The following is a 13,287-nucleotide window of genomic DNA, read 5'->3' as shown; positions in this document are numbered from 1 at the left end:
AAACTGCATGTTTGGAAAGCAAATGTTCCTGCTCTTTGAGAATCTGCACTTCATTAAGGGAGATAGGTTGATCACACAGCACAGCACTACATGCCATTATGTATGGAGGGTGGTATGTGGGAGCCCCTCTTTAGACTAGAACAGGGCTTTGAGGGATGAAGCAAAAGCCTGGAGCTCATTTTTTTTACAGGGTTCGTGTGAGACTCAGGAAGTAAGTAGTTTTCAAGGAGGAGAGCCTGGTGGAAATGCCAAAGAAATGGTTCTCATTTTCAATTGTGGTGGCTTCTGTTCTTCCTCCCCTCATGTCCCTGTATATGAAGATCGTGACTTCATGCTTCATAGATCTTGGGTAACTACAGAGCCTGTGTATCAGCATGTCAGTCCTGTCTTATTTGAGTGCTCCTGCAGAGTTCAAAACTGGGCCTTACAGTCTGAAGCTGGTTAGAAGAGCAAGGATGTGGAAAAAGTTTCTCAAAGGCTGAGGGTTGCCATGAGAGATTTGAGACTTCAAGAACAAAGTTATCAGTATATACCCCCAATTCTCAAGAAAGGTGCATTGCTCTGCTGACCTGCATCTTAGGGAGCATGCGGGGAGGCCAGTTCATGACATGCAGTTTTGTCCAGTCATTATCTAACTTAGTCCTTTAAGCCTAGGTCTCTCAACAAACATGAAGCTTCCTTTTTTTGTGCTGGCCAGCAGTCTTTGCATCATTCGTCCAGTTCCAAGTGGAGCCCCCTCTCTTATTTGTCTCAACACATTCTTAAACCATTCAGCTCTTTTAAAAATAAGGATTAGATTTCTTCACTGTACCTGAACAGAGTTATCGCCCGGGAAGATTCTGGATTGTCTTATTGGCTTCACCATGATCTTGCATGGAATCCTAGAGTGCATCCCTCTGCTGACATTTCTTTGCTGACTATATCATGGGCACTGCATTCTCACAGGATAGATTCCCTCTCAATATTGTACACAGTGCTGCATTCCAGAAAATTCACTGTATGTTATTTATTTAGCCTTTTTCTGACTGACATTGAGGTTGTTTTAATATCACATGAACTCTAATGTGATGAAAAGTTCCTGGGAACTGACCATTAGTTACTGTCTTCTCTGATGCTTCCAAAGTCTTCTATGAAGGAAACAGGGTAGTTTTAGTGAGGGGCCTATGATGAGTCAGCATAGCGCTTGATGGAGTCTTTTCCTAGAAATCTCTCTCTTGGGGATTTGATGTTGTGTTGTTTAGGCTATCTGTGCAGAACATGTAACTTACTTGTCGGACCAGCAAGTATCTGCATAGAAAGGTTTCCTGAAGTGGAAATGAGTACAGGCCAGGGCAGCACAGCCTGCTTGAGTCTAAGAGACTTGTACACAGCATTGTTCCCAGTAATTCCTCACTCAACAGGAAATGTGCTGCACAAGATCAAAGTTTTCATTTGTGCGTGCAAGTGAGTATCTGTGTATGTCTGTGTGTGTGTGTGTGTGTGTGTGTGTGTTTGTGTGTGTGTGTGTGTGTGGTGTGTGTGTGGGTATATGTGTGTGTGTGTGTGTGTGTGTGTGTGTATGTTTGCAGTAGTGAACGTGTGTTTTCCTCTATTTCCAAGTTTCATGAGAAAAGTACTCTAAGCGTTCACTTTACATCCATGAAACATGAAATAGAGCTGCCCAGTCATTTAGCATCTCCATCTAGCTCTGTACAGCAAAAGGAAACTTAAATTACTAATTTATTCTGTTTCCAAAAATTTCAGAACAGAATTATCTTGTGAAGTCTGGGGGAGGAGTGGAAATATGTTCAAGTGAGTCGTTTTTCACAGGGGTAACAAATGGTACAGGCCTAGAGCTTGCAGGTCCCTTTTTCTTATGGTGTAGAAGCAGGATAATAAAATCCTTTAGAAATGCAACCCCCAAAAAGAGGACACAAAAACACCTGTAAAGTTAGATTTTCAAGTGATTAGGGGCAAAACTACTGATCTGCATTGAAATCCTTTGGAGCACATCAAAGGAATGGAGTACAGGGCGGTAAGTGCAAGGCTTCTCTATAAAATCCATGAGTTTATGCGGCTTCTCTGTTCTTTGTGAATTGTGAAAGCCCACTGGAAGGTTATGTCACTCACTGTGTCTTCTCCAAGGTTGCTTTCCACATTGCCTGCTACCATTACTTTCGAGCTACCTTGGCAACTACAACTTCCCCTGGGAGTTTGGCTTGGATTTTATTCATTGAGAATTTGAGTTGCTTGGAATTGTATCGTCATCCAGAAAAAGTCGCATAGCTATGCTGTGGTGCAAGAACAGGGCAGTTTCAGGAACCCCTTTAGGTGCACAGATAATCCAAAGCGCTCCTCTATGTTATCTGTGTAGCATTCTGCAACTGTCGATCAACATCATTTTCTCTCAGTTAATTTCAGCCTCAATGGGTTAGGAGAAATGATGAGCTTCAAATGGGTCTGACAGTGTAAGAACAGGTAGCCCTATGAGAAGCCATGTTCAGAAAGTGGAACAGAAGTTTTAGTTAACCCAGTGATTCCACAACAAGGAGTAGGTATTGCCATTGCAACTAGGGAGCATCAATGTTGTAGTGGTCCCAGAGTAACCTTGAAGGAGAATCTATCCAGACGTCCATAAGCCAAGGAGTAAAAGTGTACCATACGATGGAGCCCTTCCATAGATTCTGATTCAGTGTGAGAAAATCCATGCAAGCGTTTACTTACTTATTCAAATTATCTGTGGAACAATCACATTACGGGGAGAAAATTTGTTGATTTGGATCCTGGTTATGGAGATTTCCTATGATTCTAGCTTTGGGCATGAAGTCACTCAGGCTATGGTAAAGACAGCTCCGATTAGAAGAAGTTGCACACTTTGGGGAAAGTCTGAAAGAGTGAACAAGAACAAGAGTCTAGTCCACCACCAACATATGATCCTTTGCTGAGCAACAAGACAGCTCTACACAACCTTTGGGACTTGCTAAGCCAGATTGTTAATGGGGAAAGAACCCTGAGTCTATGACGGTTTATGGGAGGACAGCACATCACTGAATGAGCTGTCTATGGGCTCTGGCCACTATGTACATATTACGCTCAACATTTGTTTTTATACCTCCAGTGAATCCTGGGGAATCTTTACATTAAGCATTAATGTTCAGGTAGGAACATAGGCTGGAAGAAGCCATTTGAATATCCTTCCCTATATAAATACCCTTTTTGGGTGGATGACCACCCCACCTGGATTTCAGCCTCAGGCAGCTAAGGAGCTACTCAGAGTATTGTTCTGGTACAGTTCATGTGAATTTTGCCCATGAAACAATATATATCATCCTCTGTATTTCTTGCTATGTTCTACTCCTTTCTTCCTATGATCTCTCAGGAAAGATCTGAGGACATTTTCTCTTCTGTCCTCTCACAAATTGCCTTACACTAGCCATAGACTTACAGGGGGGCTATTCTGTTTCTACATCACAAGCACCTTTAATGTCCATGTGTACGCTGGGAAGATTTGCATGGAGCACATTCTCAGTGATTACAGGATCTATGCAATTCCCATGGATTTGATGTGAGATGGCTTCTCTGTGTATTTGCAGATACAGTGGTTACAAATGGAAACTAGACGGGTTCCTTCAGTGCTAACATAATCAGAAATTTCACCTCAATTCTGGGCATGTTCTCCAGAAGGAATCCACATGGTATTCTAGGTTGCTCATACCACACTTGAACTCAGATTCAGACCCAGCTACAATGTTATTATTCAATGTCATATACCTGGACCAGTGGGGAAATATGCTCATTTTTCTCTTAATCCCAGCACAGTGCATAGTCCACAGTTCAAATTCTAGTAGTGTTAAAAGATGAGATATAAATCCAAGCGTAGGTACTCTATGTCACTTGGGGATGCAGGGACTGACCTCAGCTGACAGGTCATGCTGGATTGTCCAACTGAATAGAGCTGATGTAAGAGGGAGAGCTGAATTGACAACCACTCAATAAATCTTTATTCCCTTGCTCTGCTAGGTCTGAAATTCTCCAGCAGAAACTCGAACATGACACAGTCCAGGACAAGATCTCCCTTGGAGAGAAGTGCTACAGGAGGAGAACTAAGTGTGCACAGCAAATACACCACTATTGCGTCTCATCTGTAGTGTCCATAGCAATTGTGAACTGCATTTTCCTCCTTTAGTTTAACTTCTTTGGATTGAATAGGCCGTACTTTCACCTCAGCATCTCCAACAAGTGTGCACTTTTTGAGGGACGCAGAGAAGTGCTGATGCACATCAATCAAGAGCTGCTGGTCATCCAGAAAGACTGTGCACGTGTAAATTTGTACTTGTCCTGATGGGTCATCCAGAAGAGTTTCGTGGAGATCAGTTCACAATATTGGAAAGACTTTGTGACAAAGTCTGTAATATCATTTATACTCAGCATTGGTAGGCTTTTTCCTTAATACCCCCACTCCAACAAAACAGACCTACTTCCACTCCTCTCGAAAAGATTGTTACCATCACTAACTGCTTGTCTACTATGTCTCCAAGGCAAGCCACAGGCTATAAGTCTATTCTGCAAAAGGAGCAGCAAAAGAATGCTTAGCGCAATTCTTCTATTTAAAGTTTGGTTAATTTTTAATTGTTTTGGTTATTTGGTTTTCCTTCTATTCATTTGAAGATTTATTATTTATCTGTTGTTGTTGTTTTGTTCATTTCCTTTTCTATTTTGATAAGGATATAGACTGTATATATTTACTACCTGCATCTGGTTACTATCAAGTAAATTGGATGTATTCTGGTCAATAAAGGAGTAATCTCAAACACTTCACTCTTAAGAACCTTCTTTATTGATCATTAGTGTCAACATCTGAAGTCCCACAGCTATCAGGGAGGGATGGATCTCTGCTTTCTCATGGGGAATGGGCATCAAATCACTTCCCAGTCAGACTGAGATTCACAGGCATTTATACAGTCACTGTGCACTGTGTTTCCAACTCTGAATTTCAACTTCATCATGCATACATTACCCACTGTGTATGCTTGCTGTCAAATATATAGTTACCTCTAAATTATACTCTGTCGATGACAGTTTTGACCAAATTAATAGGATAAACATTAATTTTTCTGTAACACCTCCCAGAACATATAAACATGGTATAAGGGAGTTTAAAGCCATCGGGAATCCTGCACCCAAATCCCGGGGCAGAAAATGCTGAACACCCAGGAATGCAGATAATCCTGAGACCACAGGAAAGAAAGCCACTTCTGACCAGCTCTGCCCACATCTCTGGTCCAATATTAATCTGCATGGTGCCTCTGGAAACATGAATAGAAGAGCAGTCAGTGGCAGGAACTTACTTGGTCCAGCCTGGACCCAGAACCTACCTGGGCCCTGAGCATATTTGAAGAAAACCATAGGCATACAATTCTCTGTTTCCTGACTGTGGCTTATTTTGATTCAAAGCTCAAAATACCCTTTTGTTGTTGTTGATTTTTAGTTGGATATTTTTCATTTCGAATTCAAATGTTATTCCTTCCTTCTTTTCCAGAAATAAGTCTGAATACCATCGCCCTCCACCTCTGCTATAAAAGTATTCCCTTCACCAGCCATCCACTTTCCCAGCCTAGGCAGGACCAAGGGCTGTTCATTCCATTTGTGCCCAAGAAGACCATCCTCTGATACACATGCAGATGAGGCCATGGTACAGTCCCTGTATAGTGATTGGGTAGTGGTTTAGTCTCTGGGATCTCTGCTTGGCAGGCATGGTTGTCCTTATGGGGTTGCAAGTCCCTTCAGCTCTTTCAATCTTTCTGTAATTCCTCCAACTGAGGTCCGGTTCTCAGTTCAATGGTTTGCTGCTAGCATTTGCCACTGTATTTGACATGATCTAGCTGTGCCTCTCAGGAGACATCTATATCCAGTTCCTATCAGCCTGCACTTCTTAGCTTCATCCACCTTATCTAGTTTGAAGGCTGTATATGTATAGGCCACATGTGGGGTAGACTCTGAATGGACATTCCTCTAGGCTCTGTTTTAAACTTTGCATCCCTATCCCTTCAATAGGGATTCTTCTTCTCCTTTAAAGGAAGGAGTGAAGAATCAGCATTTTGGTCATACTTCCTGAATTTCATTTGGTCTGTGAATCTTGGAGAATTTGAGCATTTGGGCTAATATCCACTTATCAATGAGTGCATACCATGTGTGTATTTCTGTCATTGGGTTAACTCACTCACGAGGATATGTTTTAGTTCGTTCTCTTTGTCTATGAATTTCATGAAGTCATTGTTTTTGATATATCTGTAGTAGTCCATTGTGTAGATGTACCACACTTTCTGTTTCCATTCCTCTGTTGAAGGGCATCTGGGATCTTTTCATTTTCTGACTATTATAAATAAGGCTGCTATGAACATGGTAGAGCATGTGCCCTGTTGTATGTTGGAGCATCTTTTGGGTATATGTGCAAGAGAAGTATAGCTGGGTCCTCAGCTAGTGCAATGTCTAATTTTCTGAGGAACCTCCAGACTGATATCCAGAATGGTTGTACCAGTCTGCAATCTCACCAACAATGGAGGCGTGTTCCTCTTTTTCACATCCGCAAAAGCATCTTCTGTCACCTGAGTGTTTTATCTTAGCCGCTCAGACTGGTGTGAGGTGGAATCTCAGGGTTGTTTTGATTTGCATTTCCCACATAACTAAAGATGTTGAACATTTCTTTTGGTGCTTCTCAGCCACTCCATATTCCTCAGCTATGAATTCTTTGTTTAGCTCTGAACTGCAATTTTTAATAGGATTATTAGTCTCCCTGCAGTCCAACTTCATGAGTTCTTTGTATATTCTGGATATTAGCCCTCTATCAGTTGTAGGATTAGTAAAGGTCTTTTCCCAGTCTGTTGGTTGCTGTTTTGTCCTAACCACAGTGTCCTTTGTCTTACAGAAGCTTTGTAGCTTTATGAGGTCCCATTTGTCTATTCTTGATCATAGAGCATAAGCCATTCGTGTTTCGTTCAGGAAATTTTTTCCAGTGTCCTTGTGTTCAAGATTCTTACCTGCTTTTGCTTCTATTAGTTTGAGTGATCTGGTTTGATGTAGAGGTCCTTGATCCACCTGGACTTAAGCTTTACACAGGGCAATAAGAAGGGGATGATTTGTACTACTCCATATGCTGACCTCCATTTGAACCAGCACCCTTTGCTAAAAATGCTATCCTTTTTCCACTGGATGCTTTTGTCTCCTTTGTCAAAAATCAAGGGACCATAGGTGTGCTGGTTCATTTCTGGGTCTGCAGTTCTATTCCACTGGTCTATCTTCCTGTCTCTATACCAATACCATACAGTTTTATCACTAATGCTCTGTAAACTGGTTGAGTTCAGGGATGGTGATTCCCAGGGAAGTCCTTTTATTGTTGAGGATAGTTTTAGCTATCCTGCGTTACTTGTTATTCCAAATGAATTTGCAAATTGTTCTATCCAACCCTATGAAGAATTGGAATTGAATTTTGATGGAGATTGCATTGCAACTGTAGGTCACTTTGGGAAAATGGCCATTTTTACTATCTTCATACTGCCAACCCACGAGAATGGGAGATCTTTCCATTTTCTGAGATCTTCTTCAATTTCTTTCTTCATATCATGAAGTTCTTGTCACACAGATCTTTCACTTGTTTGATAAAAGTCACACTGAGGTATTTTTATATGATTTGGGACTGTTATGAAAGGTGTCATTTCCCTAATTTCTTTCTCAGCTTGTTTATCTTTTGTGTAGAGGAAGGCTACTGATTTGTTTGAGTTAATTTTATACCCAGCCACTTTGCTGAAGTTGTTTAACAGGCTTAGGAGTTCTCTGTTGTAACTTTTGGGGTGTCCCATGTATACTACCCTATCCTCTGCAACAGTGATATTTTGACTTCTTCCTTTCCCATCTGTATCCTTTTGACCTCCCTTTGTTGTCTGAGTTCTGGCTAATGCTGGGGACAACATACAATGGAGACATCTCAGTAGCCTGCAGTAGCTTTTTGTAAAAACTGGTTGTTTCCATTTCTCCAAACCTTAGCCCTGGACAACGGCTGTATAGATTTCATTTGTGTGTGACTGCCTATCAGTTGGCCTTGGTGTGCACAATTATTGTATTATATCTGACTTTCCTACTTCTTTCTCCTTCTGCTCTGGTGAATTCTGTGAAACTAGATGTTCCTTGATGTTATGATTCTTAGACAATTGGAAATTGATGCATAGGGGCACAGCACAGCACAGCCCTAGTGGCCCAGGTGGATACTGTGTGTTCTCATCTTGGAAAAAATGTAATAACTGCAGAATTGTAGTTCCAGATTAGGGTTTGACTTGCAAAGACAGCTTGAAGAAAATAAGAGAAAATGAATTAGAGCCAACATTGGGACCCCAAGAAAGGAAAGAGTTATTGAAGTTATGAAGTAAGTTTTACATAATATTATAGACTAGTTAAGGAAGTATAGAATATATAAAATAATATACTAGTAAACTAAGTCTAACTACTGGAACCCTTATGAGAGTCATTGTGTGCAAAGAACAGAACGCTAGTGGAATTAGTGTGCTAAGGGTTACCTTGATTCTTTCTGGCCACTGCCTGGCAGTTTTGCCTATGTCATTTATCATTAGAGTGTCACAGGAAAATGCAATTAGCTGATCTCGGAGCTTTGGACTCTGAAGTATAAAAGTAAAGAGTTAAAGTTTAAATAATGATAAGTTTACAATTATTATTTGGTCTCTGAAGTATAAAAGTAAACAGTTAAAGTTTAAATAATGATAAGTTTACAATTATTATTATTATATTGGCCACAGGTCTGGGTATTGGGGGAAGCCTGAAACTTTGGAGAACAGTTGTAATTCTTAGTTCTTGGTGAGATGTAGTCATTCTTTGCATTTGATTTGGCAATGATTACACAATGTCTTTTTTCTACCTGCTTTTGGATTATTAATAAAGGACTGGGGCAAGAGAAAGGCTACGGAACATGTGAAGAGTAAATGAGAGAGAACATGAGCTAGTGAATGAGACAGTAAATGACAGAGCAAATGTAAGAACAAATGTGAGAGCGAATGAGAGAGCATGAGAAGAGCATGTGAAGAGTGAGTGGAGAGAGAATGTGAAGAGTGAATGAGGGAGCTAATGAGAGAGCGAGTCTGAGAACAAATGTGAGAGCCAGGGAGAGAGCATGAGGAGAGCATGTGAGAATGAGTGAGGAGAGAATGTGAGGTGTGTATGAAGATTGTGTGTGTGAGTGACAGGAGAGTGCATGTGGTGTGTGTGAGATATGTATGAGTTGTGTATGAAGAGTGTGTGTGTGCGTGACAGGAGAGTACATGTGGTGTGTGAGATATATATGAGGTGTGTATGAAGAGTGTGGGTGTGAGTGACAGGAGAGTGCATGTGGTGTGTGTGAGATATGTGTGAGGTGTGTATGAAGAGTGTGTGTATGCGTGAAAGGATAATGAAAAGATGTGTGCATGATTGTGGGAGTTTGAGAAAAGAAAACTGCAATAAAAAAGGCAGAGTGCACAAAAGAATGCAGAGTGTGTGCAGCCTCAAGCTGAGAGAGAGAGAGAGAGAGAGAGAGAGAGAGAGAGAGAGAGAGAGAGAGAGAGAATGACTTTAAGCCTTGAAGTTGCCTGTCAGTTTGTACCCAAAGAGTCGTCTGTGGATATGTATTATGTGCCTTCCAGATATTCCTGCTTCCAGGTGAGAATTCTGATCCTGTGACAGAGGCCAGGAAAGTCTGACAGAATGGCTGCAACCCTGAGGGCAGAGGACAAAATATTTGGCCTAGACCTCCTAATTTATCTTTTCACCTGAAGCCTTATTATTAAATTTTCTTACTGGAATAGGACTACGATCCTGGTGAGGGTCTTCTCTCTTGGATACTTAATCATTTCTTCGTTGTCACAGACTGTTTGAGCTTACTCCAGTCACTGGGAGTTACTCACACCTTCAAATTTGCTGAACTTTTCAGATTTCTAACATTTGTGGCAAACTGAGTGACAAAAGCAATGAATGTTGAGCACTTCGCTGGGGTCCAGTGCATATGGAGCTATGGGTGTATGGATGTGGTAAGTCCCTAGGAGTTACTCTAAGAAAGTAGGACTGTGCTCTTAGGACCCCTGCGTGACCTCACTTCACTTTGCCAGCTTTGTGGGCTTCTACACTGCTGGTCTGAGAAGAACTGAAAACTAATGAAATAGATGTGTAGCCTCCCATTACCTTTGTCATTGTTAGGATATTAGTAGGAGAGGTTTGATTGAAATATTCTCTCAAAAATATTAAGAAAACCACTACCTCTTGTGTACCATCTGGATGAAGTACCAAGTTCACAGACAGTTCTTCACAAACTTCTCAAAGCCAGCAAACTGGAGCATGAAGAAAGCCAAGTCCAAGGCATTCAAAACCAGCATCCTCAACAATGCCCCCAGGTAAGGCTTTGGTAAAAGACGGGAGGTACTGAGACAGTTGGCCCTCATACACTCAGAGAAGACTGTGCCAGGAGAATTGGGGAAGGATTGTGGGAGAGAATAATTATCAGTAGTCAGTGAGCAGAACGTAAAGTGAAAAAGAAAAAATATATAAATAGAAATAAAATAAAGTTCTTTAACAAAATGGGACACAATGTATTGCTGAACTAACTCTACTGTGTTTACACTTGCACATGCTTTATATCTAGAGAGACTAGATGTGATAAAGTAGGATGCCCTTGTTGTTTACATATATGATGTACACTGCAAAGATTAATGAAGTGGATAACATGCAGATCACAGATCCATTGTTCCCTCGCATCTATGTGACTCTGCTTCCCTTTTCAAAACTGTGGAAGCCTCTGCTCATCCAGGTCTCAGGGCTCAACCAAAATGCAGTCCCCTATGATCTCTGGCCAAGTGCTCTTGTGTTCCCAAAATTACTCTGCCTCTGGCTGCAGAGGCACTGAAGGGCCAGCCTTCACCTTCAAGGTGCAACCATTCTTTCAGTCTTTACAGGCTCTCTGTTACTCAACTGAAGGTTTCAGCAGAGGCCTTTAATCTCAATAACAGAAGCTTACCTAATACAAAACATTGGGAAGCCATCCTACACTCCTGATTGCCTGCTTACCTGACACCAAACAACATACCTCTCTTCTTTATGCCTGTTTCCCTGATTTGAATGTAAATATTGTGTTCATCTGTGGCATTGATGATAAGAATAAAATCCTTAACATGAATAAGAGGACCATGCAGAGCATGGCTTTACATTCTATATACAAATTGAAGAGCTAGAGGGAATTACCAAAGAAAACAATAAGAATCCTAACAACAATTACAGAAATTATGAAATGAAATAAAACAAAAACAAAAGCAAAATCAATAATACATTGTGGGTGCTGGTATTAAAGGCATGTATTAACTCTGACCAGCTTTAAGGTATTTCCAATAAAAAGCAAACAAACAAACAAAGAAACAGCCTTATTACAGTTGCAGCAGGTGCAGGAGAGAAAGCTGGGAGATATCCTGTGCTGCTGCCCCCATGCTGTGATTCTGCAGCAACAACTTCCTTGGGAATAGGAACCTATATGCAGTGGGATCCCTTGCTGGACCTGTCATCTCAAAAATGGGGGCTTCTCTAATCCAAAACCTTGGAATCCAGTTTACTTCAGGCCAGGAATGAAGTCAGCCATCATTAGGGAAAGAGCAAGGGAAAAATTACATAGGAAAAAATATGTGCCTATATCAGAAAAGATCCTCAACTTCTAAGGCCTCCACAATCTCCACCCCTCTCTTCTGAGCTGTGCATAGAGATGTTGTATAACTCCAGATGGTAGGAAAAGGCAGAGTTCTTCCCAGAAAAGTCATACATGATTTTCACCCTGATATCTGTGAGGTGAGGTGGCATCGTATCACAGACTCAGCTCACCCGGGATAAGAACACAGAAGCCACAGATGACAATGCCAATGGACTCCCTCCTGAACTTATGGACCCATTAAAATTGAGGTTTAGCCTAACCTTAGGCCATTCCACTCCATGCCCATCCACCTGATTTTTATGTTTGCTATGAGTAAAAGATCAGAGTGGAGCCCCAAATATCCTCACGATAGGACTTGGAAATTCAGGAAGAATGATAATGGAGAAGGGATGGCTATGTGGTTACAATGTGGTAACTGGGTTCTGACCAGGAAACTCGTCCTTAGCCAATGGAGACTTAAAGCCAGGCCTCCTGCTTGTTCCAGTGCAGGCTAAGACTTCAGGGTCAGGCCAGCTCCTGAGCCCCACACAGGGCTGCCTGCATACCCTTGTGACTGCATTAGAGCCAGAGTGCTCTCCGCCCCATCCTCTTCTCTCCTCTTTGTCACAGCCTTGGTCCCCAAGAGCACTTGTCAAACACCTTTATACATCTATGTCAATCTCAAAGTCAGATTCCCAGAGAATCAATCCCCATAGCTGACCATAATGAGTATTTTTTGTGTGTGTATATATATAATGTTGTAGAACACAGAATAGGGATTCTTGGTGAAAGCTTCGTGGACATGTGTCTTTGCACTGGGATCTTTCCACATGACTTAGATATCCTTGCCATGGGGTCATTACCAGTCACCTTGACATTTCAGTTTCGTTTTTGTTTTGGATGCTATAGCTGTTTGATGTAAGATCCAAGGCTGAACTTCCATACTGGGCTATGGTTTCAGACTTGCTTTACAGCCATATGGCCCTCGGGTTGTTTCCTTTTGATCCTAGAGGTTGATTAATATTTCCAGCAAGGCTTCCAGTACTTGATAGGTACATGCTGTCACAGCAGAGTTATACAGAATTAATATGCTGGCCTTCCTCTGATGGTGCTTACCTTTGCCAAGTCCTCAAACAGGGCAGCGCTTGGAAAAAAAAAAACCCTGCAGGCAAAGAAATCATATATGTGGGTCTACCCCTGGCTCCTTGAGAAATGAAAGAGGAATATGGTCTTGGCTTACTGGAAGTCTTATGCCAAGACTAGGCAAGGGGACTCCCAGAGAGCACTAAGCCTTCTACTCATCCATCATAGTCTGTATAGCCTGTGGCTTTCATGTGGTCAGTGTGATGACCTTAAAATGTCCTAGGTATTTCTGCCATGTTCTGTCTCTATACCTAGACATGACCTCAGGTGTACAGTCACATTGGAAACATAAAAAGCCTTGCATCTGAATTGTGAAAATCAATGTGTGTTATATTTAAAATACCACAATAATTGAGTGGCCATTGCTACAGTAAATATTATTAGGGGGTTTCTCCCCCACCGTAGATCATTTAGTTCCCAAATAAAAGACACAAAACTTTTAGATTTAGAATAAGCCTTAA

At 41.4% G+C, this 13,287-nt stretch overlaps 2 protein-coding genes across 12 annotated transcripts in view; both read left to right on the top strand.

The window, feature by feature from the left end:
- Positions 1 to 13,287, top strand: part of LOC134480518 (uncharacterized) — a 113,072-nt gene that overhangs the window by 54,979 nt on the left and 44,806 nt on the right. For 2 of the 5 annotated variants that reach the window (XR_015629336.1, XR_015629333.1), the window contains exon 6: positions 4,417 to 4,792. The exons of 2 other annotated variants lie outside the window; for them this stretch is intronic. The gene's annotated coding sequence lies outside the window, so the exon portion shown is untranslated. Of the gene's footprint in view, positions 1 to 4,416; positions 4,793 to 13,287 lie in introns of those variants that run through there. One more of the 5 variants, XR_015629334.1, reaches the window with a different exon arrangement.
- LOC134480513 (girdin-like) overlaps positions 1 to 13,287 on the top strand; it is a 77,992-nt gene that overhangs the window by 19,899 nt on the left and 44,806 nt on the right. For 4 of the 7 annotated variants that reach the window (XM_087568543.1, XM_087568544.1, XM_087568542.1 and 1 more), the window contains one exon: positions 4,000 to 4,792. In XM_087568543.1, coding sequence (XP_087424669.1) covers positions 4,000 to 4,005 — 6 coding nt within the window. In that variant the 3' untranslated portion in view covers positions 4,006 to 4,792. Of the gene's footprint in view, positions 1 to 3,999; positions 4,793 to 13,287 lie in introns of those variants that run through there. The other 3 variants (XR_015629337.1, XR_015629339.1, XR_015629338.1) reach the window with 2 other exon arrangements.

Source organism: Rattus norvegicus, chromosome 9 (assembly GCF_021556685.1).
Source record: "Rattus norvegicus strain SHRSP/BbbUtx chromosome 9, alternate assembly SHRSP_T2T, whole genome shotgun sequence".
Classification (NCBI taxonomy): domain Eukaryota; kingdom Metazoa; phylum Chordata; class Mammalia; order Rodentia; family Muridae; genus Rattus; species Rattus norvegicus.
This window is presented reverse-complemented; position numbering and strand designations above follow the sequence as displayed.